The sequence below is a fragment of the Eutrigla gurnardus genome, assembly GCF_963514095.1.
Source record: "Eutrigla gurnardus genome assembly, chromosome: 11".
Classification (NCBI taxonomy): domain Eukaryota; kingdom Metazoa; phylum Chordata; class Actinopteri; order Perciformes; family Triglidae; genus Eutrigla; species Eutrigla gurnardus.
Genome location: NC_139925.1, coordinates 12,178,060 through 12,204,163, shown reverse-complemented (window position 1 = coordinate 12,204,163; position 26,104 = coordinate 12,178,060). Strand labels below are relative to the sequence as shown.

Genomic DNA, 26,104 nt, shown 5'->3' with positions numbered 1-26,104 from the left:
TCAATATTTTGGTAGGCTCCCCCCCTTTTCACTGTAGTTTGATGCATGGACTACAGAAGGCCATACTTGCATGATGAATGCTCATGGTACAACAATATTCAAGATGTCCAAACCAAACAACCACCAACCAGAAAGTGGTACAGTGAAATTAATCCGCAAGTCCTTGCGAAAATATTTGGTCGTCTAAGCTTGGTAACAGCGTGCAGGTCTAGTTGGAGAACTGCTCTTAGCTGTGGCGAGCTCGCCACTAACTCGCCACCCAGCTGGGCTCACTCCAGTCACTCGCAATAACTCCTGTTCATTCTATTTTCTCTCTACTGTTCTGTTTACTCCCTACTGCCATTTTTTTGTTCACCATTTGACACCATTTCATTCAATTAAATGGTTATTGAAGAGGGGAAATAAAGTTCACACAGTTTGTTTCAAAAGACATATTTACACCACTGACTCCTCTCAGTATCGACTGCCAAACAAACAGATTCTTAATGCGTTTCTCAGACAGAATGGTTATCAAGGCATCAGCACAGAAATAAACAACTGTATCCTACAAAATTACGTTCTAATTAACTGCAATCTCAATTACATTTCCAGGGAAACATTTATTCCTGGATCGCAGAGTTGCCCTTCAAAACAGTTTAGTTATAGAAACAACAGATGCTACAAAACTACAAAGTTAGGTTAAGGCAACAACACTCTGTTTGGTTTGTTTTTTTAAAAAAAACATCCTATTTTGGCTTAAAATACTATGAAATCAAAACAAAACAAAAAAGCAACAAAAGTGCTTGGATCAGCCGGGACAAAAACAGCAGTCTCTTAAGTTAAAACCCTGTGATTTCAATTAATGTAGAATGAAAAATGTATATCATGTTGAAATTTTCATCTTTCCTGTAAGAAATGGGCTTCCATAATGGATAGGCTTAGTGGGGGAAGTGGACCAACAGGCTGTAAATGTATCATTTCCTATATCGCCGTTCCATTTCATGTCAAAGGCCTCCGCTAAAATAGTTTATTGCATCATGTATTTATTTGGCTGTGTAATGTATAATATCTGACCCATATCAGAGGAAAAATTCCTATTCAAATCCAAATCTCTTTCCTCCATTTTTTTTGGTCTCATCTCAAGAGAGGTGGTTGACGCAGAAAAATCAAACAAAAACGTTGAAGAGCCAGTGCTCAAGACATACAAATGAAGCAGTGTTATTGATTAGATTAATATTTCATATGCTGCCGTCTCTTGTTTGTGTGTGTGATGAGCAGGCCAATCAAAAGACGTGGACTCTTAAGTTCAAGCTCTACTGAAGTCAGCCTTCTTCAGTCTCGCCTGCCTATGGAGAGCTGAGGCATCTCTCTCTGGTCTCCCAGCGCAGCACATTCATTATTAATCTCGCGGAGTCTCTCCCTCCTTCTCAGCTCAGCCAATTACAGTGGGGGCCCATGCGACTGCTGCCTGTCTCATTTGACGCTGCACTGGTTTGGCTTTGATGTCTCTATCAACACGAAAGAGCCGAGGACCGAGTCTTAATAGAGCAGAAGGGGATTATATGACTGCCTGCCTCTAGGGGTGGAACATTTTTTTTATATATATATATGTGTATGTTTAATTCATAGTTTAATATATTATCAGGAGACTTTGGGCCATGCTTTCGCCAGAGTGTTGCCACTTTCTGCTCTTCTATCACAGTGACATGGTCGTTAATCCTGTTACTCTTTCATTTGGGGAGCCTGCGAGCAGAGCAGGGCCCCGTCTACCCGAGGCCTCGTGCGCCTCCCTCATGGGCTGGAAGCCTTTTCCTTCCTCTGCTTATTTCATGTGGAGAACGCCTTGATTAACTAGAAGCAACCACCCTGAAACACTGGTGGTTTGTTATGAGGTCAGGCTGCTTTTTGGCTCATAAATGTTAAGGTTTATATCAAGAGGTCAGCCTGCTTTGAATTCAAGTCAGGAAATGTTACTTGGCAGAAATACTGAACTAAATATTCGTCATACAACTTCAATTAGCAGCCAGGTTGGAATGAAGGCAACCTGTTGCTATGATTAACAGCTGCACGACTTTCCTTGCCGATAGACTGACATTTATGCACTATAGGTGCTCAGCACAGCTTGAGTCACTTATTTGTTTGAAGTGGGCTCTTCGCCCTCAATTGAACTTTTAATAATAATCCTTCCATCACTTCCCTACCTCAGGTCCCACCCGCTATTTGCAGCGCTGACCTTTAAAGCAGGAAGTTACTGTTAACACAGCTCCAGCAGCTGCAACGACAACCTGCTTTACAGCATTTTTCTCTTGAAGCGCAGCGCTTGTGCTCATTTTCCTCTCTACCTCTCACACACTCGAGTCTAGGTGACGGGGTGCTGCCGCTTGAAATCATGACTTCAACTTCCGACGGCAATAGCGACAACCGCATATTGCAAATTAATTCTTCATTCTGCATTACGGTAATTAACTTCAAACAGCAAAGGGGAGAACATTACATAAACCTCTGATGTAAATGTTCCGAGTCTGATTCAAAGCACCGGGGGAACCCCACGCAGAAGACACATCTCAGAGCTGGTTTCTTTAAGAAAAGACAACATTGCATACATTTATTAGAGATGGACGCCAATTTCCAATACATGCAAATCACCATTGTCCTTTAAATGTAGTGTTGACATTATTGCAAACACTTGTCTCCCTGCTGTTTTGTGTATTATATTTTTATTATCTTAGGATAAAAAAAACATTAACAATTACATGGGATGCCTTGTTCTGCATAATTTAACGTATACACAGTGGGGACAGGAATGGCAATGCTTTAGACATCATCACAGCCTCTTCATAACCCCGCCCACCCCAAACCCACTGCCCGCATGCAGTTTGCACTGCACAAAGACCAAAAGTCACGTGAGACAGCCTGCAAAGAGCACAAGAAGCATTCACAGTAAAGGAGGATAGGAAGGAGGATAGGATGGAGGGGAAGGAGAGTAAAAGATGAAGGGGGGGAGGGGGGGAAGAGAGGGAGTGAAACAAAGTGACTGCAGCACTGGCCTTGGTTTAGACAGGAGAAGGAGCAGCATAGTCCTAGTATATCTTTCTTCTCCCACACTTCAACTCCCGTCTCCTGATTGTGGTATCCATTGTCTTTGACACAAAAAGTTTTATATATGCATGTATATATGTATATACATATACATATGTATATAGATATATATAAACACATTTTTATAGCTACAGCACCTTTTCCCATGGGGCAACAGTGTCAATACCTCGCACATGGTACATGGCCGTGCCAAAGAAAAAAAAGAAAAATAAAAAAAACAATATATTGGTCAGGATATTTATCTTTTTTTCCCTAAAATTGGCATTTGACATGATGATATTCTATTGCCGTCTGGGGGAGGGAAGGGACAAAGGTTCTTCTTTTGAGTTTATATTCAAGTTTTCTCCTTTTTTTCTGGTGTATAATTTCTTCTTTTCCTGTTTAAAAAGAGTTCACACTTTTGTGATTTGTGTGTGCTGCTCTTCATCAAAAGGTTCATTTTCCGGATCAGAGTCAGTGGTGTCAGAGTATCGATAATGGTCTGGCTCATTGTCGCTAACGTCTGGGGTGACGGATGTCGAAGTGCTTGCCTCAGAATTCGAAGGCTCCTCCACGGTTTTTGTAAAATACAACTTCACCTGTAATTGCAAAATAAAAAAAAACTAATTTCAGTCTGTGCAATAAAAAATTGTCTTACAAAAAGTCTTATCAATGCTCTTACCACTAATTTCCGTCACAGCAATCCTATAACAATAATGGCTGATTTGACAGACTAAAAGATAATCAATCTGTTCATCTGGCAAACATCCAAGTTAAATGCTTACCTTGAAGTTTGGCGAGAAGTAGCGGTTAGCTTTGTCTTTGTTGGCCTTGTCCAAGTCGTTCTTAGTGAGCGTCAGGATGAGGTAGTCCCTGTCACTTTCCCTGCTGCTGTCCCTGCACTCGGCGCTCTGCGGCTGGCCCTGGCCCGGTGGCGGTAGCCCCGGCTGGCTGTCTGCATTGTTCACTGCCCCGTTCTCCATCTTGTCCCCGCTCTCCTCTGGTCCAGGGATGAAGAATGTGTTCACCCAGAAGTGAAACATTTTATCCTGCAGGGCAGAAGTGATGGGAGCGGAGAATTAATGACAAATTGGGCAAAATAGAGAATTCAAAAGGAACTTTTCATTGTGTCACTATCTCACATATTTTCTGAATGTCAACAAATCTCAATAGGGGAAGAAAAAAAAAAAAAACTGAACCAACAATGTGGTTGTTTGGTCCATCTCTAGATACTACACCCAGTCTGAAGCACTCATATTTGAGCCTATGTTTCGACTGAAGATGCAAATATTTAAAATTAGTGAGATTTTAGCCACTGTAGATTTAGGCAAATGCTACTCAAACATGTGAACAAGTAAATAAAGCATTAGTTGGGAACTGTGGATTTATGCACATTTGTTGGTTGATTGAGTATTTATGGCAGCAGGACGGATCAACTCAAAACTAGTGCTTGTTGGCATCCTGCCAAGTGAGAAAAGGTTAAGTCAAATGTCTCTATTGTTCTTTGACCTAGCAGACGGCGTGACAATCAACAGCTGAAATAATCTCTTAATCACTTAAAAAATTTGTCAAATCAAGCAACAATGAAAGCCCCTGCATGCACGCAAACAACTCACCTTCTTCATCATCTTATTCTGTTTATGGAAGAACTCTACTTTGATATCTCCACAAACTGGCAGCGGCTGGGGGAACTCGAAAAACATGTGCTTGTCCTCACGCCGTGTGTGACCGGGGTTCGACGTGTGAATCTTCACCTTCAGCTGGTACACCACAAACTGGGGATCTGCAAAAGAGATTCAACGTCGCACCAAAGGGTTGGGGCAAGATTGTGAGGATTTTTGAGGAAGAGACAGAAAACACAAGAAGAGTGAGTGACAGGATGGTGAGAACCAAGAGGGCAAGACATGATACCAGTGTTATTGCATGAGTTTGAACAAAAAAAGAAACAGCACAGCACACCACCACCTCTCCCCTCTAAGTAAATGCAAAACAGTATGTTAACATTAAGGAGGGGAAAGGATAAGACCACAACATGTTACACCCAGAGAGACCCAGAACCAGAGACATTACGACCCTATTCTGATAGACAGTCCTGGTTTTGTCTTGGACTGGCGCAACGCGTTGCATCTAGAAGGCGTTTTCCCCTTCCTTCTAAACTGGGGGTGGGAGTCTGTTGGACAGGTCTTTTACCTATCTTGCTAGGCAACATGTCTACATTGGGCTGCTCCTGCCTGGTGGATCTCTGGGGCCATATAAAAGCAAATGAGTGAAATGATAATAACGGATGAAAGGCTCATTTACCCCAGTGCCAATTCCCTTTCTTGAAGCCCTGAGGGGTCGGCTCGCTCCTGTTTTTAACGGTACTGTCCCCTGAGAGAAAGAAGGAGATTATCACAAACAGGACCTGGCTCGCCCATCAGGGGTTTGACAGCACAGCAGGCACAAACATCAGAGCTCTACACAAATGTTTACAGATATTTTAATCTACATAGATTTCCTTAAAAACAGCATACAGTATAAGCCTACAAATTGGGCGTATGTATCGCAACACATTTGACCTAGTGTGTTGTGAGGTGGAAGAGAGGAGGTAAAAGGGCATTTAAGGTGGTTGACAACCACAAAACATCAAAGTTGTCTTTGGTGAATTGAACAAATAGAAATGTGTGATGTTGAGTTTATTTGTAGCAGAAATATCCAACTAGCGTGTCCTCATTTATTGCTGTGGTGAGCTCAAACCTGAGGCTAGAGAAGGACGGCGTGTGTGTATGTGTGTACACACACACGTATTAAGACGTCAAACTCAGAATAGGGCCTTTTTCAAGGGAGTGTTATGAGGAAAGAGAAGAATCAATACAGTCAGGGAATGTTGAACACAGTCAGGTGTTAAGGGTCAAAAAGCCAAAGAAATTAAGGAAGAAGAGATTTTCTGACCAACCTATTTCATAGTAAAACCCTGCATTATCACATTGAGAAAATATGGACATGCACAATAAAATGTTTTCTGCTGAAAAGGCATCATTATCTTCTTGGAAATGTACCCAAAGTTTTCACAAATGTCTCTGTGGGGAGGACTTAAGTTGAATCATAAATTAGAAAATCAGGAAAGATCAAATCATTACTAACGTCGATGAAGTTTTGGGTTCGGCACACTTTTAAAATCAAGCAAAGTTTGAGTCCATGCCGTGCCACTGAACACGGGGGGAAAGTGCCACTGTTTGCATACACACCATTTTACAACAAGGTTGTACCACTCGAGCTCTGAGCAAACATGCAGTGATATGCAAATACTAGTGAGCGACTGAAACCAATTACAGTGACTTGTTAACATTTGTACGTAAAAATAAATCACTGACCAAAATATTTTAATGGCTTTGCTGACTTTTAGTTACTTCCTGGTTATGTGTGATTGAAGCACATAAAACTTATCTGGCCTTTACTATCTGGTGTGTGTGCACAGTTTACTTCCCTTGTGCAGGGCTTTTTAAGTGCCCTAGTTCGTTTATAGTGCATATTGTAATTGCTCTGAATACTGTGCATAGAAAGGTATTACACAGCAGATAATGAACAAATGAAAGCAGAAGCTAAAAGGAGTTTGCGTTTTAAGAATTATCATAGGAGAAACCTTCAATTTCAGTTTCCATGTGCTATTCTTTTGTGGAAGAAGCCACAGAAAAAAAAACATCCTCTGATCCTAATATCCTTTGAAAATGTCATTATGACAAACAGAGGGGATTTGATTGAAAACATTTTTTAAGTGGGTAGAGAATGCGCTTGCCTTGTTGTAAGCAGCAACAACAGGACTTAATCAATAAGATGTCCTTAGTCAAAAGGTCGAAAAAAAATACTGCAGCAAATTCAACCTTATTTTATTTTAAAACCCAGGCAGAGGACGACTAAACTCTACCACAGGTGACCTGTTCTGTTCTATGGTGTAAATCTGCAGCGTGGGTGAGCCCTACAGTGCACAACACATCCAAGGCTCTCATTCCGTTTGAACAGCGGCATGCATGCCTACGCCCTAGTTTGGAGTTAAAGTTGAACATGAGCGTGACTCACTGCAGGTGCCCCCGCTGAACATAGGGAGAGTCTCGAACACCATTTTGTGGAAGAGGAGCGCCACCGGCTTGTACTCTAGTTGGTTCTTCAGTAGGTAGCTGTAGTAGTAGACGTAGCGGCGCTGGCTCGGGATCGTGACTCCCTGCAACAACAAGAGACATAGTTTAGAGATACTCAACGTGAGAGCATTATCGTTATCTTTTCTGTGTGCTTTCAAGTGGGGTTGAAACTAAATATGACTTGTGATAATCATTTATAGTCACTTAAAAAAAAATGTATATAAATATTTTCTGGGAACAGCTCCTTAGAAAAGGGAGTATTTTCTCTCTTTTCTCTGTTCATCATTGTCAATAAAATAGCAATAGACATATTTTACTGACATACACGACAAAACAATCAAGGAATTAACCTGCAGACTAATTTACAATGAAGATACTCTTTAGTTTCAGCCGTTTGCAACAAGTAGATGCAGATGAATAAACAGCTGCCGTGTTGAGACACCTCCACCTCTCACACACTTGTTGTCTCAGATTCATATCTCACCTTCTTGTCCCTTGTCCTGACTTCCCCGTAAAAGTCGAGTGCTTCTTGGGCCTCCAGGAATTTGCCGCGGTGTAGGAGATAGGCGCAGATCATGACTCCAGTGCGGCCCTTCCCGGCCTTACAGTGGATAGCCGCCACGTGATTGTCATCCTCGCTGAGCCACTGGTCCAGGTCTTCACAAAACGGCTTAATTAGCTCCAGCTGAGGAGGGTTGTGGTCTTCGAAGGGGTACTGTGCAACTGATGCGTAGCGGGATGCAGGCCCACGCAATGTTGTAACCAGAGAAGAAAAGACATGTGGACACATAGCAGACAGGTCAGAGGAGACAAAACAGGGGGGAAGACCGTAGACATTGCGCATCATCAGGCTTTTGAGGCCAGGCTGCTTTTTTGTGGCCGTTTTTTTTTTTTAAGGAAAAGCATCTATAGAACATACAAAGCAGCCTACCTCTGCAGTTAAATTTGGCAGCGTCGTAGTGTCTTTCTGCACAGCTGAAATGGGAAGAACAAAATTCAGTTAGCCAACACAGAGAGGAAGTTATTAAGAGTACAAAGAGCAGTTCAGGTATGAACAAAATGTGGAACACTTACAGGTTGTAGATTTTGTAATGGTTTTTATGCTTTGAATCCAAAAACCTGTTTGAAGGAGAGAATATGATATACATTAGTGTGATCAACTGGCAGAGCAAAACAATTCATGGACATAGAATTCTGTAATATAATGCTTTTTTTCTTACGTTTTCCCTTTTTAGGGTGACATAACAGAAGCAACAACTCACCGTACTACATCGTCTATATTGTTTCTGTACACGCCTTCAAGTCTCTCTGCTGGAAAGCCCATAGCAATGATGTTTGGGTAGATATCTGATCAGGCAGGAGTCAAGGAAATGTACATTGTGCATGACTTTAGAAATCAAGCCTTCCCATTACCGGTGCAACGTATATTTAACTTGAAGAATAAGTAGGTCTGTCTATACCTTCAACAGCTATTTAACAAGACTACATTACACATGTATTTAAGAGAAGTTACAATCTAGAAGAATTTGCTCTTAGAGAGCACTTACAGGAATGCCGAGACAGGCAGCAGAGCATGAAAAAGTTTCAGCCAATGTCAATGAGGGTGTCATTGTAGTTATGGATAGATGGGAGCACAGAGGAGTGGCGCTGATCAGTGTGTGAGTGTATGTTGTGACAGATGGCCTTGACAGCGAGAAGCAGGCAGAGGGGACGGGAGTAACAGCGTTCCTGCACGAGCCAGGCCCACATGTGGGTGCACGAGGAAAGTCTCCGCTCCCTGACCTGCATTTATTTTTAGAGCCCCAAAGTTATATTTGTATGATCGCAAATGTTCGGCTTATCTCTCTTTCGCGCTCGGCCGGAACGATATTAATATCTATGAGATCGAATGCAGGCAAGAACATAAAGACACACAAGTAGAAAAAAAAAAAAACATTTCATCAAACAAACCTTTGTGTTATGACTTGCAAGTTGCACATACAGCATAAGACAGTTGTGGTGTTTCATGACATGAAGCGACACGGGTGGAAAGCAACACTTGACGAACCACATCCACTCCCAAGTTTAACATCTGGTTGCAGCATCTCACTAGTGCTACACCTGCCTTTTAAGTTGCCTCACGCCATCAAACGGGGCTCCATAATTCAATGCACAATAGTGATGGAAACTGTCGTGGTCAATTATACAGCGACATGCATACAATCTTCAGGCAAACATCAGTGTCATGTTGCAGACAAAAAGAATAAATCGAGTTGGCGCGCGCATGTCTTTGCGGCTGGGCTACGACGCCTACCTGTAACTGAAGTCTGCTTGTCGCCATAAGCTGTGGGATTTCACACTTAAACCACCGACTAAAGGGCAACCTTATCTTACACTTCCTGTGCCACGGTGTCAAAAATAGAAAAGGTGAAAATGTTTTATTGGATGTGTCTGTTGGAAAATAAGTTCCGCTCAAAATGAAACGGTCAAAGCAACTGTTTAACCGTTCAAAAAATATGTACAAGCATCCGACAACCCTGGCTTAGCTAATGTGCACACATACAAGTACCTGCACATGCAAAACCACACAAGAAAAAAAAAAAAAAAAGGTATACACTGTGCACACACACATGTATCACTGTTCAATCAGTAGACCTGCTAAAAATACTGGAATCCAGAACAAGACATTCCACAAGATTAACTGATCAATTTCAAACATTTTAGCTGGAAAAACAAATGGCAATCTTTAATAAAAGCCCCAACACAGCTTAATGCAGCTGAGGTGTGCTAAACACAGGCCTAGATGCATGAATTCAACAAGACCAATAGCAAATCTATGGTTTTATTTGAATACTGCCAAGGTACTTCTCTGTAGATCATGACATAGAAGCATATCTGTGCATACTGTGCCATAATCCCCTCGATGGATACCTCAAAGACCTAATTATGGCACCAAATACAGCTTTTCTATGCTATTTGATGGGCAATCTAACCCTAAGACATAGGCAAAGGGATCCCAGTCGGTCTATTCTAAGTGTTTTTAAAAAGCTCCAGAGCTCCCAGGAGAGCCTTAGCTTAGGGCATGAGGGGCTTGGTCTCTGCAGCTGGGAGGAAAGGCACATACGGGACCCCCGGCGGAAACTCCAAGTAGGAGGGAAAAAAGAAAGAAAATCTTCCATTTCCAGCACGCCTTTTCGTTAAAGCCAGCCCTGCCTATGCTCTATGCATATGCCAAATCCACAACTGAGAGCAAGAGAGAGGGGGGAAAAGGGAGAGTGGGAACCGGCTAGCGCTGAGTGAGGAGGGGGTGGGGAGGACAGGAAAGGAGGAGAGCAGAGGAAAGGGGGCAAGCAGAGGGAGGGAGAATTAGAGTGGGAGTAGTAAAGAAAAAGAGCAAAGGAGAGGTGGTGGGTTGAGAGGGTAAGGGAAGGAGAGAGCACTCAGACTGCAACGCTGATACAAGATCACTGGCAACTCTATTTTAAGGGCAATTCCCAGAACAGTGATACTGCATTACATAACTGCAGAGAGCCCATATTGTTTTTAGACACCATGCCAAAAATGATAAAAGAGATGGTTAGAAGGGACCCGCATCTGAACAACAGAAGACTTCAAGAAAGAAAGATGGCACTTTTGAGTGGCTTGCCCCCTACACACCTGAACAAAGCTCCAGAGGCAGCTGTAGTGCTGCCTCAAGCGTTTACCACATGAGAAAACCAGGTGTGAAACATCTGATCAAATATTGTGATGCCCACGTTTCATCATCTGCAGTCACATACGTCCTTGCTGACACTTCGGTTCAATGATACCTAATTTGAGTCATGCTAACCAGCACTCAGCTTTACATATCCATTGTTCTACAAAAGAAAAAAGAAGCCATATTATCAAGATTGCAATGATACTGATAACCAGGGAAAATTAAGCTCATAAATACCAAGGCCAGTTTTACTCCTATGCTGTATGGATCCAGATAGGTTCACAAGTTCATTTTGATTATAAATAAATCTGCCAAATACTTCTCGATTAATCATTTGATCTATAGTGCCAAAGAATAGTTAAAAATGTCCATCACATTTTCACAGCGACCAAGCTGACATCTTCAAATGTCTTGCATTGTCTGACCAGCAAATCCGAAATACAAAAAGGTATTCAATTTAATCTCATAGAAGAAAACTAGAAACAGCTTTACACATTTGAGAAGCCATGAACAGTGAATATTCTGTATTGAACCACATCATCCAAATGAACAAATCTATTATTTGACTACTTGTTCCAGCTCTGAAACCAAATATATCAAATTTAGGGACTCAAGAGATTGAATCTGTGTTTTGAAATCCAGATACAAAGTCAAGTGTACATCCAGCTATAACCATAACCCACTCTATGTACCGACACACATTAGATTTTGCATTTAGCCGTCCTTTGTCAACCACATCAGTTGCTAATCTAGTTCAACAGCAGGGAAAAAACTAAAAGTACCTACTTCAGTACTAGCGATACTGCACCAGGGAAGCAGGTCAACTATTATCAGTGGTAATAGATGAGAAATGAGTCCTGCAGAGGGGCCTGAAATAGCAGTTCTTAAAGCTGGAAATGATTGTCTCTCCAAAAAGGGGAAAGGACATGTTAATTAGATTTGGAAAGATTTGCCGAAATCCATCAATAAACATACTCACCCATAGAGGACACAGTTGAGATAAAGGAAAGGTGAGGGTGAGCTTACATCAGGAATGTTTGTCTTTTCAGCTATTTGTATCGTAAACCAGAAACCTACCATACAATGGTACGTTACATGTATTACAAATATTCCATCTCGATGTATATAAAACATAAAAAAAAAAACTTAGAGAAAATTACTAGACAACATCTAACCTACCTGCCTTCAAACACAAACTGATTAAAAAAAAAAACTGACTTAATGCCACCAACAATTTCACAACCTCAAGCTAGGTCCACCGCTGGGTGACTGGTGTGCAACTTAAATGCCCCGTCTTTTTCCCCCAAACACACGCTAACGTCCAATTTAACGGTGTTTTCCAACTATAATATGACTGTGACATTTATGCGTGCTGGTTTGACAGATCCACCATCTTTCAAACATGCTGGGTGACAGCAAAGCTGCGCCGTCTGACCAACTAGCCAGCTAGCTAAGTAGCAGGGAAGCTAACTACCTCACGTTCCCCCACTGACATTTCTGGTTCCAGTTCTGCCACTCAATGCGACCATTACACCTTACTAGTTCACGTTCCGGCCGCTGTGAAAATGAGAAACACTTGAAAGGATACATGTCAAGTCCAGGTCGAACCCATCCTCTTGATATCTCCTTTTGTTCCGGCTGACCATTTCTTTTATAATCGCAGCCATTGTAGCAGGTGACAGGAGTCTATATGGGGTAATATGATGAAAACAGGTTTTTCTAGTATTGGCTGTCAGGTCGTGTGTGTCGCAGTCACTGGGTCCGCTGTCGGTCGCTGGCTGCTCTCTGAATTTTGCAGGTCCTCGCAGAGACGTGCTAGCCAGCAGAGCTAGCAGTGGCCGTCGGTGGGATTAGAAAGGCTTCCTCTGGATCATAAAGACGGGCCTTGCGCTGCTCCTCCGTGCAGGCCCGACTTTGCCAATCCTGCAATTCGTCTTGCAAACGCTCCCGAATAAAATACATGCAGTTGTCCTTAAGAGGCCAGTCAGTGTCCACGTCGATGAGTCAATCGCAGCCGCCGCGATTGACAGCGAGAGGATAGAGAACTCACCGGTTCCCAAAACCCGTATCCAGTCACTCAGACGTAGCTAGCTCGCTAGCTAACGAGCTAGCTAGCGCAAAAGCTAGCTAGCAACAATAGCAAGTGCTGCCTCCTTTTTCGATCCAAAAGCCTCTTAACGATGCAACATCGTCATCGACTGATCGCCAAGAACACATCTGAAAAAGTGACAGGCTCCACCTCAAATGTATATAGACTATACAACGATCAGAAATCTGCAGAGATTGGTTTGACAGTTCCGTCCCGGGGAATCATCTTCTTTTCTTGCTCCTCTCGCTCCAGCTGAACTCTCAGGCTCCCATCATGGCCTCCACCGAAGGAAAAAAAGAAGGTAGAGCAGGCTGGGATTTTAGAACAAATATCCCACCGCCTTCACTATATAGTTCCACGGTTTAATTAAAACCGGCAAATGCGGCCGTAACTGTTATATTTTCAACGATTCGTGTAAAATGTAGACGAACAACTTTTAAAACATACGATTGTTTTAGCCCCACGAAGCACAAACATTTAGTTATTTCATGCTTCTGGCGGAAGGATAAAATGAGTCCGCATGTGACGCTCCCTTCTGTCAAAGTGATCACGTGTGACTGTAATTAGGGAAGTTTCCAACATAATGTCACTTTTCGCGGTTTAAATTGTCATTTCAGGTTATAGAAAATATATACGTGTAACATATCAGTCCACAATTCATTCATTATCTTTACAGTGGGAAATTAGTATACATTGCACTACATTTCCTTGGTTTACACAACCTTTTCAAATCCATCCTATATTCTACTAACTTGATGATGACTAACTTGATGATGATTGCATGGACAATAGTCTGTATGTTTTTTTGTTTGTTTACGTCGTTGTTACTGACGCACACCAACCATTAGGAATAATTAGGCATCATGCATAATCAAATAGAAGATACGTTCATAGCGTTAATTTGCATACTATATTCATTAATAATATGCTAATAATAATAATAGTGTTAATCAAGTTAACACTTTACAAGCTTACAAAGAAGAATTCCAAACTGTTGAATGAATCCAAAATATGTACTTAAGTGAAAAAATATAGAAGAGAGATGATTAGATCTAATAAGTCAATTGATCTAGTACTCACTCTACAGAAAATTATACAGCAAGCATTTGATTATTGATTAATGCTGTTAATAATATTGTTATTCATTTATTTTATTGTAAGTGCGTAAAATTCACTGGATTGCAATTGCGTAAATGTGAACCTTTGCTGGGTTTCTTGTTCCTTTGTGACAGTTAATATCTTTCTCTATTTCTGACATTTTATAGACCAATCGATTAAGTAATTCATTGGAAAACCAAACAGAAGATTGATTAATCATAACAAAAATAATGCCTTTCCACCCCACCAGTCACTGCATGTGACTTTGTCCTGCCTTTTCAGAAAATAACTCTGGAGGCCCATCATTGCTATAGCCAAACAGCACCAGCATGAGATGGGCTTCACTCTCATGATCTCCATGTACATAATGCAAAACTAGTTTAGTACACAATCTCTCTTAATGTGTAAACATCAGCCTACATCTGGAACCAAGGAGGCCAATCTATGGTTCACATAACACAGCTGCACAACGACCGTCATGCAATCACTGAATGCCGAAGTGGAAATGTGTCTTGTGTAGCACATTTGGGCTGTTATACAGTTAGCCTACATTCTGAAATATTAGGCCTGTAGGTCAAAAGAGATGTACACCAGTAGCTGGCCTGGTCCTTTCCCAGTGACAAGACATGGATGGATGTACAGTAGTTGCAGATTTTATAAAGTACTGAGGGTGCAGTTCAGCAGATTTAAATGGGGTTACCTGGTACATCGCAGATTAAATGATCTGATCCCATGTGAGGCTAATTAGGAATCTGCTTCTTACAGGGGATACTGGTTCTCCTCACAGAAGAGCATTCATCTCGGAGCAATGTAAGCCCGTACAGCTTAATGACTGGCAAAATTAATCAGTCCTTCAAGTTCACTCTACCATCTCTTAAGTATAATTTGAAAGCGTCTCAAGATCTCCTTAATCTGTTATAAAAGATCTGTCTGGCAAAGCCAATCTGGAGCCAAACCGGTGTTTCACACTTCAAACAAATATGCACAAGGTATTAGACCTTTTTTTAATGAACATCTCCACTGTTGACCGTGGCTGCTGCTTGTCCATTTCACCCTTTACCAGAGAGATAAAAAGGCAGTTGTTTTTAGACAACAGGTCGAAATGCAGACTATATTTGGCTTTGGTGTCATTGAGATAATTATCATTGATAAGTGTAGTTATCAAGCCCACCTCCTATCAGAGCAACAAACAGTGACTTTGCCCCATTACATGTATTTCCACCCTCTGTTATTTGAATGTATTATCTCTCCTACTTCTCGCCAGCAGATGGCAGCCCTGCACTTTTGGCTTTGCAGCCCCACAATGCCACACTGCTCAGTCGACTTCAACCTTTAACCTTCAGTTGATAAGTGTGCACCTTATACAGATAAAAGTTAGTCTAGTGTGTGTTGCATAACCGCATGGCGAATCAGGACTGAAGTATCACAGAAATAATAATAAAAAAAACAAAACAAACCGTTCAATTTAAAGGCTTCTTGTTCAGGGTACATTACACAATTTCACAGTATTAGTCAGTCTTCATTGATTCATATCGTTATCATATTGTAACAAATAAACTTCTTTATTACTGCATTTGTCTTCCTAAAATGACAGGTATTTATTTCATGAATGCACATGCCCGCTCGATAAAATCACACAAATCTCAGGGATATTTCAGGCATATGCCAGAGAGAAAGGATTCAAACAATTTCTGTTTTATAATGTTAACATTTGAGAGAAAGGCACTTTCACATTATTAAAAAAAACAACTATATTGCATTTCATAAAAATATGAAAAACATTAACAGGAGGAGTTAATTAACATCCATAGGCACATGTAATACAAATAGGCACTGTAGGTAGTGATACGGCTAACTTTCATTCAGCTCATACATGACTCGACAGACAGTGATATAATTGCCATAAAATGCTGTAAAAAGTGATTTTGTTTGTCATACATCCCTTTGATATTACATGTAAATATCAAAAATGATTTCCCTGTCTTGGGATGTGCTCCTAAATAATAATAATAATAATACAATCTTGTTACCTTTAATTTATTAAAATACATATCTTAAGTTAATATTCATATAAACATAGAATGGATTTATAAATCACATAGTTTTATAGAAATATAAAAATGTAATGCTTTGACTGCGAGTCATTTTGATTTGGTGAAGACTTGTACAAAACACCCACCCCTGCCATCTAAATAAGTATTTTTTGTAAAAGATAAAACAAGAATCTATCTAAGATACTCCTGGAGGGGAGGGTGTATATTTATCGCCCTTCAAGAACCGATGCTTTTCGATGGTGAACTGAGCGCTGTGTCGATTACTTGTCCTTCTGCAGAGACGTGTAGTACTCGACCAACACCTTCCAGGCCTTGGGGGCCATGAAACCATCCGGAGGGTTGTCTCCACACCGAGCCATGTTCCTCATCTTGGTTCCAGAGATGAATTCAAACTCAGCATGTCTGAAAGAGTGAAGAAAGGGGAACGCAAAGGTATGGAGAGAGTGGGTCGGACAGGTTATTTGAAGTATTGTGGATTATTATAATATATCAAAATCATATGAGTTTATTATCTACTGCACTTTATCTTTTATTACAGTTTTCTCACACTTAAGTTCACACCAGGAGAACAACGTGGGTAGATTTCAGACAAAAATAAACAGGACATACAAGAAGAGTCACTCACCTCTCTGTGTCGTAAAAGTCCATGGCCTTCTTAGTCTTGTTGTAGGCAGCGACCCTGAAGGGGATGATCTCCACAGAAGTGAGGCCTGGGGCCATGGTGAGCACCTTGCCTCCATGGGTGGGCTCATACAGGTCCTGCTTAGTCTCCGGGTGAGGCATGCCTGCAGGGTCCCGGCCAACAATGTAGAAGTTTGCTCCGGCGATCATTCTGGCTCGACAGTGCCATTGAACCTGATGAGACATTTGGAACACATGCAGGTTAATAAGCAATCATGTATAATCTGATAGTCACCACTCAACAATAAGTCACCAGTACTCCTCACCTCTGTGGGTCCAGCGTACATCATAGGTGAAGGGAAGATGGCAACAATGGTGCTGGCTGGGTCCAGGATGCCCTCTTCCAGGACGGCAGCATGCTGCTTCATCCTCCAGTCCAGAGGCACATCGTCATCTTTGGTCCAGCCGCCGAGTGGGTGCAGCAGGAGGACTGGATTCTTGTAGCCTCGCTCCAGCAGACGCCGCTTGGTGTCCTGCATCAGCAGGGCGTGGCCATTGTGGACTGGGTTACGCAGCTGGAACGCGAATACTGCATCTAAAGGAGGACAACATACAATATAATTTACATAACAGCAGCATTACAGTACAACGGAGCTGTTGAGCTTCATGATCTGTGTAGTCCAAGCTATGTGAAGAATATTGTGCAATTTAACTGTCGTAGTAAATCTGCTCATAATACCTTTCACACCTTTCTATTCATAAAAAGTGGCTTGTGGTTTTTGTTAAAGGATACGTCTGATATTCTATATTTTTATATAGAGACCAAGGTTTTGGTCAATAAAAGACCAAAACCAACAATTTGCCCTCACTTTTTTTCCAACAATTATTATCTGTGTAACCTAACAAAGCCTAATAAAGCTTCTTCTTCTTTATCATAGAGTGCCATTGTTTTCCAGAAAGTTTAAAAAAAATGATTACTTTTGCACTGGCTGACATCATTACCACAAACATGAGAGAGTTGTTTATTTTGCTTCGATCCTCAATAACAACAAATCTGCAACAGAAAATAATCCCCATCAATCACACTAAATCCTACTTTTTGACTAATAGCCACTAACTATAGTCCCCGCTTTTTGGGCTTATTTTAAACAATGATAGTACATATTTCTGAATTGTTTCAAAAGGTATAGTTCTTGATCGTTGGTTTTGGTTTTCATAGGGATTTTAACAAGAACAAAACATAGAATATTGCCAACCTAATCTGTTAAATGCACATCACAACATGCTTGTATCAGTAACACAACACAGGGTGTGACCAAAGAGCAGCGAAGAATACTGAAAAAGAAATATTAATTAATGCGTACTGTACTGTGGTGCAGATAAATAAACAAACCTGAACACAGCATTCACATCAAAGTGAGAGTAAGACGGGTGGTCACATTTCATTGCTCTTTACTTTTCAGAAAGATACTGTGTGTCGCCATTGATCACTGAACACAGATCACAAACATCACCATGCAGCTTTGAATTTACCATTTTATTTTTTTCATCAGGTCCTTTTGTCAACTTCTTCTGAAAGACAAACGGTGCACTGCTAAATTCATGTTTATGTCTATTCACTCTTCCACCAGCTGCGGTGGATATTTTATTCATGGACTAGCATCACGTGTCACATCGGTAGCTTCTTTCAACACATTTTATGCCACTGTGTGCTCCCCGATCGTTACTGTAGTTTTCTAGTTTATGTGATTCAGATGCTCTAACCTGCTTTCATTTCTTTGAACTTCCGCATGAGCTCCTGTGGAGTAAGGCGGTACTGGTCAAGTCCATCGTTCCATTTGATCCGCTCCAGCACCTCCAGGTCACCGCCTACCAGCCAATCGCCTCCCTCCATAACCATCTGCACAAGGTGATACACAGAGGATTATTCTTTGGACTCAAATATTCAACTGTAGTATGAATTTTCAGGCAAAATGATTCCCTTTGAACTCAAATATTGCCTTGTCACCTTAATGTAAGGGTGCTGTGGACAAGTGGTTCCCCACTGTCTGGCACAGCGTTCCTCCTTGCGGTGTGGGAAGAACTCTGGGTTCCTGAGAATAGCCACGCGTGAACCCTGGTACTCCAGAGCTACAGCCGCACAGCCGTCCAGCTCCCGCTTGGTCTCGAGGCTAACAGGCAGAACGATGGGAACAGACAAGTTGATGGTCCCACCTGAGACGGAAGAGAATGCAGTGATATGTCAACCAGTGGACCAAAGATAATATTATTTTAGAAGTGTCGTCTCCACAGTATATGCAACTCTCTCTTACCGTCCAACAGGTTGGCAAAGTGTAAGACCTGGAGGAACTCCCTCTCTCTCATGAAGCCCTTGAGAGGGCTAGCCCAACCTTCTGACAAGACCTGCACCCACTGTAAATCCAACTGTGGACAAAGAATAAATCATTATAAGCAGCATGAAATACATTCAATTTATGCATTTCGCTGCACTGGGAATTAAAGAATCAATGAATTAAGTAAGTAAGAAGAATAAGTAAGAATGCTGGACGGTAAAAGGTTAGGTAAGGTCATTGCTGCTGACTTATTTTATGATAAATACATTAACCTCCTCACTAAGCCATAACACAATGGTCTGAGATAACATTATTATGTTTTGGAATAATCATTGACTAGAAATCAATGAGAAGATACAATTAGAAAGACTGTTCACTTGAAAGTACTTGTATGATATTGTTAATTCCACACTGCTGTACTCCTGGTAGCCTTTTATGTCTTCATTAGTACCCAGAGAAGTTATATAGACCATTATTACACAGCGTCTAAACAGTGGGGAATGTTTATGGGCTCATCGTGAGCAGCTCTCTGCCTTGTCCGGTATTGACCTCCTGTCCATTTGCTGTTTGATTAAAAAAAGAAGCCTGTGTGCTGGAGCGGTGGGTTACCTTGGTGATGCTGATGGTGGGAAGCGTGTTTGCATCAGCCACAGCGAGGTTCAGCTTGTTCTCCGTCACAAAGAGTTCATTCACCTCCTCCATGATCTCGCCGGGTACAATATTCTATATGCAAGAAGAAAAGGGGAAAGTTAATATTTTAGGGCTGCAATTAATGATTATTTTCATCACCCATTAATCCGATGATTCATTTCAACAATTAATCATTGTTGTACCAAATGGTAAAAAGGTTCAACTTGGCCATCACTATTTCCCAGAGCCCAAAGGGACATCTTCAGATTGCTTTATTTTTTGTCCAACCAGCTGTTCAAAACTCCAAAATAATACTTTAACTATCATGTATGTTAAAAATATCAGCTCATGTTACGATTATTGTTATAAATATTCAGACCAGCATAGGTCTGAATATGCAAATTAGTCTGCAGTTAAAAGGGAGACCTACACGAGCTGTTGGATATGGCTTATTGAAGGTAAACATATAGCTCCAAAAAGAGGTATTCCAATTGAAATAATGGAAAGGATTAGCAAACTCCTTCAAGAAGGAAATGTTGGTCGTTCCCAGTCAGCTGTGTCTAAGTAAAAACAAAATGGTTATTATAAGGTTAAGAAAGGAAAGCAAACAGGTAGACCTCGATTGGATGAGAGTGATATTTCAGTGATGAATCACAAAACTGCATTGGCCGAGGCGATGATGCTGGTGCCGTTCCAATGAAACATACAATTATAACTGCCTGAAGAAACAAGTGCATTTCTCCATTTACGATTCCCTGCATGTCAGATAAAGGACCATAGGAGATGGCAATCATTACCTCAACAGTCAATGCACAGGTGTACATTGACATTTTGGACACTTTTCTCATTCCATCGATAGAAAATAGGTTTGGTGATGAGGAATGTCGTTTTTAAGGATGACAATACATGTCGCCACAGAGCAAAGAGAGTTAAAGCAACAACATGGCCAGCAAACAGGCCGGATCTTAATCCGATCTGAACATTTAAGGTGGAAAATTTAAAGAAAAAAGTGGAACCAGCTTGATGGAGAATATACTGTATATTGTTTTTCATGAGTGCAGATCATGCCTTGAAGAATTCAGGCCTTCATATGAGGAGCAACAAACTACTAGTGATTGTTTTTTTAAGATGATGATTTTTCCTCAACTTGAGTGATTCAAAAATGTTTTCCTCAACTTGATTTATTTGAGCTATGTTTGACTGAGCCAAAATGTGCAGCTGCTGTTAAACCAAAAATAGGTTTGTGCCAGATCTGTGATTTTTGTTGTTATGCTATTAAGTAGAATGAACATCCTCAAAGTATACTCTTTGCCAGGGGTTGGATGTGTGAAAATATGCTGTTGTTCACGTTGCTCCTCACACTTGTCTTCCTTTGTTAATATGTTATAAAAATAAGTAATTCAACTGCCAACTATGTTTCATCGGCTGACCTCCTGACTGATTTGGCTACAACCACAGTCCCAAATCTGTTTGTTTATGTGCTTGAATCTCTCCACATATGCTAGATATTTTTAAGTACAGCAGTATACAGTATGTTTATACTCATGACAGGATCCGGTTACTGAGAGAGACCTCTACATAACTGGAACTACATTCCTGTTTACTCAGCCACAAAGAACATGAGGCTAACTGAAGAAAATCTGATTGGTTATGTTGATACGGCATTGTTTTTTAATTTAAAAGTCACCTCTGCTTCAGTGACTGAGTCATAACTCAGTATGATGTTGATTCATCAACTTTATCAGCAGCTTTACCTTTACCAAAGCTTAAAAGCCTGGCAGCGGAAGCTTTTTCTTTGTCTCCATTAAAGTCTCGGGTCATGGTTGCACTTGTCTTTCCAGTTTGGCTTTGGTGAAGTGTAAACAATTGGCACATTCATGGCACATCAACATAAAACACTGTAATGTGAACTGGTATTCCTTTGCATGTTCATTAGTGGGAACGCTTTGAGGCATTTCCCATTATTGTTCTTCGCATCTTTATTATAGTGATTTCTTCTGTATGTTTTTTTCTCCTTGCATAATCACGCCTGCAATGTATAGCATCAGCTTTTCAGCAGGAAAATGCGTTTTCTAGTTAAAAATGATCCTCGGGTGGCAAAAAAATGGCTAAGAGCACAAGAGAATACCTTATTTTCTATTCACATCTGTAGCCACGATGTTCTCTGCCACTCTCTGGTTGTTACGAACCCCTCCCTTCTCGTGGGAACATCTTCATAGCTGGAAATATGGAACCGTCTTCTATGTGTTCATTGTTTGCTTTTAGGGCACTTAAACCTGCCTTTTGATAAGCTATGTTTTAATAGGGATATATTCTGTGTGTTGAGAGCCTAACAGGTATTAATATATGTACATATATTCTTCTCTCTCTTGGTCACGCCACTCAGTTGAAACCTTTGTGCTTTAACATTTGTCTTGTACACAGGAAATATATCTGCCGTTACAGAAAATGTAAATGAAGTGATACTGATGAAGGCCGGTGCGAGATACAATTCATATATAATATGTATAGTACAGCGGGTCGTGTTACACCCACCTGCTCCCTGAGCAGCTCCAGCACCTGGTGGAGGCACTCGTTCACCGAGAGCTCTCCGGTTTTCAGCACAAGATCTGGCGCTTCCGGACGCTCATAATCTGAGTCAATCCCAGTGAAACCTGTGAAACCATAAAAAAGGAATCTCATCGAAAACCCCAATCAGCATGCACACTCACACATTTTTACTTGAATAAGGTAAGAGGGAACTAGGGCTTGGGATTACTCGTATCACTCATAGAGAGGTGGCATAAAAAACAATGGTAAAAGATTTCCGATATGAGCAGACCTTTGATCTCTCCAGCGCGAGCCTTCTTGTAAAGTCCTTTTACGTCCCTGCTCTCACACACCTCAAGGGAAGCATGGATAAACACCTCGAAAAATGGTAGCCCGGCACTAGCGTGGATCTTCCTCGCCTCATCGCGATCCTGCGGAAGAAAATAGTACATGTATTAAATTTGAGTAAATGTATTCAACACTGCTGATACTTTTAAATTTTGGATAAAACATCTTTTTTTTTTTGGCTAGCAGAATATACGTGACTTTAAAGGTTTTCTTACCTTGCCGAAAGGCGAGATGAAACTGGTGACGCACACCAGCCCAGCGTCGGCAAACAGTTTGGCCACCTCAGCGATACGACGGATGTTCTCCTCGCGGTCTTCGGCAGAGAAGCCCAGATTCTTATTCAGCCCCTGGCGAATGTTGTCTCCGTCCAGTGAGTAGCAAGGAATAGCGTGGGACACGAGGAACTCTTCCAGGGCAAAACTGATAGTTGTCTTCCCAGCACCTGACAAACCTAGACAAAAAAATGAACAAGACTGTTAAAATAGTCCCTATCAGATAAAAGATGGATACTATACACGACTGTAGAAATGTACCAGTGAGCCAGATGGTACAGCCTCTGAAGCCTCCCCTGGTGCCCACGACCTGCCCTCTCTTGCTCCTGCTGACATGGTGGGCCTGATACACCGTATTGGTCGACCTGTTGAGATCCTGCAACAGAAGAACACATGCTCAGATGGAGGCAAACAAAAGTAGTTCTGAAGGATTTACTCATGACAGCTTGATGTAGGGAGTTGGCACGCTGGTTGCAATAAGCCATCTCACCTGGCCTGACTCCATTTGAATGCGACGTGGAACTTAATAACACTGAAGCTCATTCATTTCAGCATTGCATGACCAGTTTTACGTGTTCAAAGTGACTACACGGAGCAAGCTGTGGACAAATGGGGCTGTATTGACTTCTAGACGGGAGGGGTAGAGGGGGGGGAGGCATGGAGGGAGGGAGAGGACCGACTGGACAATGTGTCCAGTGTGCTTCCAGCAGCCCAGCGATGATGTGGCAGTGCTCGTGCCCACACGTTCACCCTCTGCACCCACTTTTCCCTTCATCCATCCCATGGCTTCACTTATTGCGTACTCACCACCACCCTCCTCTTTCTCCTCTCAATCACTATCTCCCATGCTAATAACCCTGACTCCACCCAGTGTTACATTACATACAAGACCCTGCTAATCACCCTGGCAAGGTTTCAGTCTCCAATATACAATCAGCGTTTAAAAAGCCCCCTTTTCACACACAAACACAGCCGTGACTGTAAAAAGCAATCACCCTAACACGTCGCACATAAAGGTGTGTTTCAATCAAGGATGTGGGGAAGTTCACAACATAAAGTTAGACTGTATGCTCCATAAATTTGCTGGGTTTATGGATAACCATTCTGGGCATTGCTGGTACTAAAAAAAAATAGGAACCACTCCAAATATGACTGAAACCGTGGAAGGATGTGAATGTATAATACTGTCATCATTTGTCCTTAATGTGCCTCAAGCAGCATTTCAAGGTGCTCCTACTCACAGCTATTAAGTTGTTTAATGCAAAACACATTACATGCTCTAATAATGAGTGTCATCTCACAATCAAAGGACAAGCCTACAATTTGTGCACGTACACACCCACAGTTGAAGACAAACAGAATACATTCTTCCTCCCACCTCCTCGCCATTCCAAATGACACACCTTGAGGGGGTCTTAGACTTTTATATTGACTGCTTTTAACTGTATCAAGCCACATATTTTAGCAGAAAATATGTTGTGACGTCCATGGCATTGATCTCGGCCTGATATCCTGCTGCTTGATTTTTTAATGGATAGGCTACAATGTGTTGTACTGCAGGGTATTGTTGCAGGTAACCTGAAGGACCTCCCAGACCTGCACAAAGACAGAACCCTGAATAAGGCCCATTGAGCCCAGGTTGATCCGAGCCACCTCTTGGTGTTGATGTTGTGTGGAAACTGCCAGCTTTACAACAAATTGACGACTTCACAGACCCCTCTCTTTAGACATGTTTTATCCAAAACCATTGCTTCACTTCACATTATTAATCTATGTTCATTTGAATAAATGTTGATCTCTTCCCCTGTTTCATTTCCCCTTCCTTTTAAGTTGTCCTTTTGAAAAATCACTTTCAACTGCATTCCTGTGTAGGAAATGCTTTAAACTCTTGTTGTTGTTTGGAAGACATTATGTAACTCTTTTCCTCTTGCAGCTTACATCCTCTTTCTCAGGAAATCACAAAAGATAAGTGATTTTATAGTTGCCTGAAATTTCTCAAATGAAGGCATGTGTACAATAATGGAAAACATAGAAAGGCCATTTTGTCAAAGTGATAACACATCTACACCTAGTATTCATTTTCATCATCAATTCATCAGCCATTGAAGAGTCTTAAAAATATGAAAAACGCACATGTTTATGTATCAAAATGCAGTCATGTTGTCCAATAAACAGTTTAAAACCCTGAAATATCCCATTGACATACTCAAAAGTGCTTGAAAAGTGACTCAGACATTTCAGTTACCAAACTGGGCTACAGGTTGAAATCAGAGTCACCTTGTCTGAAATGCTGCTAACTTGGAGGGATTTACCCACAAAAAAAATGCAGCTTTGTGGGACAAATACTGTACATGGACATTTTCGAGCTTACAGTTAAGGATAGTTCCACATATTGGTCATTCTGGTTATTCTAATTCTCAGAACAACTCTCCACATATGATCTCCCAAGTAAGCAGCATTCCTGTGCAGCATCAGACTGCCGTTCCACAGTGGCCTCTTTCTCCTCCTCACCGCGTTATGAATGGGCCAAATTGATACGTCGGGTACGTTACTGCAACAACCGGCCTATTCAGAGTCACGGCGAGGCTGCTGACCATCACACCTGGACGTCGCCTGAGTTACAATGCAGAGGCACCAAGAAAAATAAAGTCAAATAACAGGCAACAACTATGTAGACTACTATTATTTTTCTGTTTTTGGTAAGTGTCGTCAAGAGAACGGATAGCTGTTACTTGTCTACCCCGTTATTTTACACCCATAACTACTTAGGAGGAGTTTTACATCTCGGGCGCACTTGACTGGACTTTTTGACAAACATTTTCAGGGCTGATAAATTGACAGCTTGCACTTCGGTTCCCTCACCCCGTTATCTCCGCATCTACTTACCGTACGAAGCTTTTTCACGCCGGACATTTCGCGCTGTGCGTTATCACTGCCGACGAACTGCTGAACACCGGTTGGCGGACCGCTTCACACACACTCCGAGAGAGGGAGAGAGAGAGAGAGATAGAGAGAGAGAGAGAGAGAGAGAGCTTGGATGAAGGAGTCGTAACCTCCAAAAGGTTTGGAAATCGAAGAAGACGAGGGGGGTTTAAAAGGACTTCCAAGACACGTAGCATTCCGCTGGCCCAGCCTCCTGCCCTCCTCCTCCTCCGACGTCTAGAAATCTGCATAATTTGATGTAAACTAGCCAATACTCAAGCAAAACGACATGATGGGGCCGAGCGCTGTAACCCGACAGGAGTGGAACAGAGGTTGGGCATATTCACTTACATTATTGTG

The 26,104-nt window shown here is 41.6% G+C and overlaps 2 protein-coding genes across 3 annotated transcripts; both read right to left on the bottom strand.

Moving 5' to 3' along the window:
• Nucleotides 1–2,553: 2,553 nt before the first annotated feature.
• Nucleotides 2,554–13,240, bottom strand: LOC311021234 (phosphatidylinositol 3,4,5-trisphosphate 3-phosphatase and dual-specificity protein phosphatase PTEN). Of its 2 annotated transcripts, XM_084021687.1 has the most exons (10): nucleotides 12,437–13,240; nucleotides 8,435–8,519; nucleotides 8,247–8,291; nucleotides 8,104–8,147; nucleotides 7,657–7,895; nucleotides 7,114–7,255; nucleotides 5,359–5,427; nucleotides 4,674–4,840; nucleotides 3,843–4,106; nucleotides 2,554–3,656 (listed from the first exon to the last, which is right to left on the bottom strand). In XM_084021687.1, exons 1-10 carry the CDS (start codon nucleotides 12,513–12,515, stop codon nucleotides 3,471–3,473), a joined length of 1,320 nt encoding a protein of 439 aa, XP_083877813.1. In that variant the 5' UTR covers nucleotides 12,516–13,240; the 3' UTR covers nucleotides 2,554–3,470. The 2 variants fall into 2 exon arrangements, with proteins under 2 accessions (XP_083877813.1, XP_083877814.1); XM_084021688.1 differs by lacking the exon at nucleotides 5,359–5,427.
• A 2,259-nt stretch (nucleotides 13,241–15,499) lies between these two features.
• On the bottom strand, nucleotides 15,500–25,750 carry LOC311021232 (bifunctional 3'-phosphoadenosine 5'-phosphosulfate synthase 2-like). Its single transcript, XM_084021685.1, has 12 exons — nucleotides 25,709–25,750; nucleotides 23,084–23,198; nucleotides 22,766–23,001; nucleotides 22,495–22,633; nucleotides 22,209–22,327; nucleotides 19,653–19,766; nucleotides 19,023–19,134; nucleotides 18,719–18,924; nucleotides 18,475–18,610; nucleotides 17,037–17,305; nucleotides 16,715–16,944; nucleotides 15,500–16,491 (listed from the first exon to the last, which is right to left on the bottom strand). Exons 1-12 carry the CDS (start codon nucleotides 25,733–25,735, stop codon nucleotides 16,350–16,352), a joined length of 1,845 nt encoding a protein of 614 aa, XP_083877811.1. The 5' UTR covers nucleotides 25,736–25,750; the 3' UTR covers nucleotides 15,500–16,349.
• Nucleotides 25,751–26,104: the final 354 nt, after the last annotated feature.

What these genes read in the sequence shown, in the direction of transcription:
- LOC311021234 (XM_084021687.1), bottom strand. Translation starts at nt 12,515, where the DNA reads ATGGCTGCGATTATAAAAGAAATGGTCAGCCGGAACAAAAGGAGATAT. An exon ending in AATATAGACGATGTAGTACG is followed by an intron (nt 8,292 to 8,434) that starts GTGAGTTGTTGC and finishes TCCTTCAAACAG; the next exon opens with GTTTTTGGATTCAAAGCATA. An exon ending in GTTCAGCGGGGGCACCTGCA is followed by an intron (nt 5,428 to 7,113) that starts GTGAGTCACGCT and finishes TCTTTCTCTCAG; the next exon opens with GGGACAGTACCGTTAAAAAC.
- LOC311021232 (XM_084021685.1), bottom strand. Translation starts at nt 25,735, where the DNA reads ATGTCCGGCGTGAAAAAGCTTCGTACG. An exon ending in TGGAGCTGCTCAGGGAGCAG is followed by an intron (nt 19,767 to 22,208) that starts GTGGGTGTAACA and finishes TCTTGCATATAG; the next exon opens with AATATTGTACCCGGCGAGAT. An exon ending in CACAGCACCCTTACATTAAG is followed by an intron (nt 18,611 to 18,718) that starts GTGACAAGGCAA and finishes CACCTTGTGCAG; the next exon opens with ATGGTTATGGAGGGAGGCGA.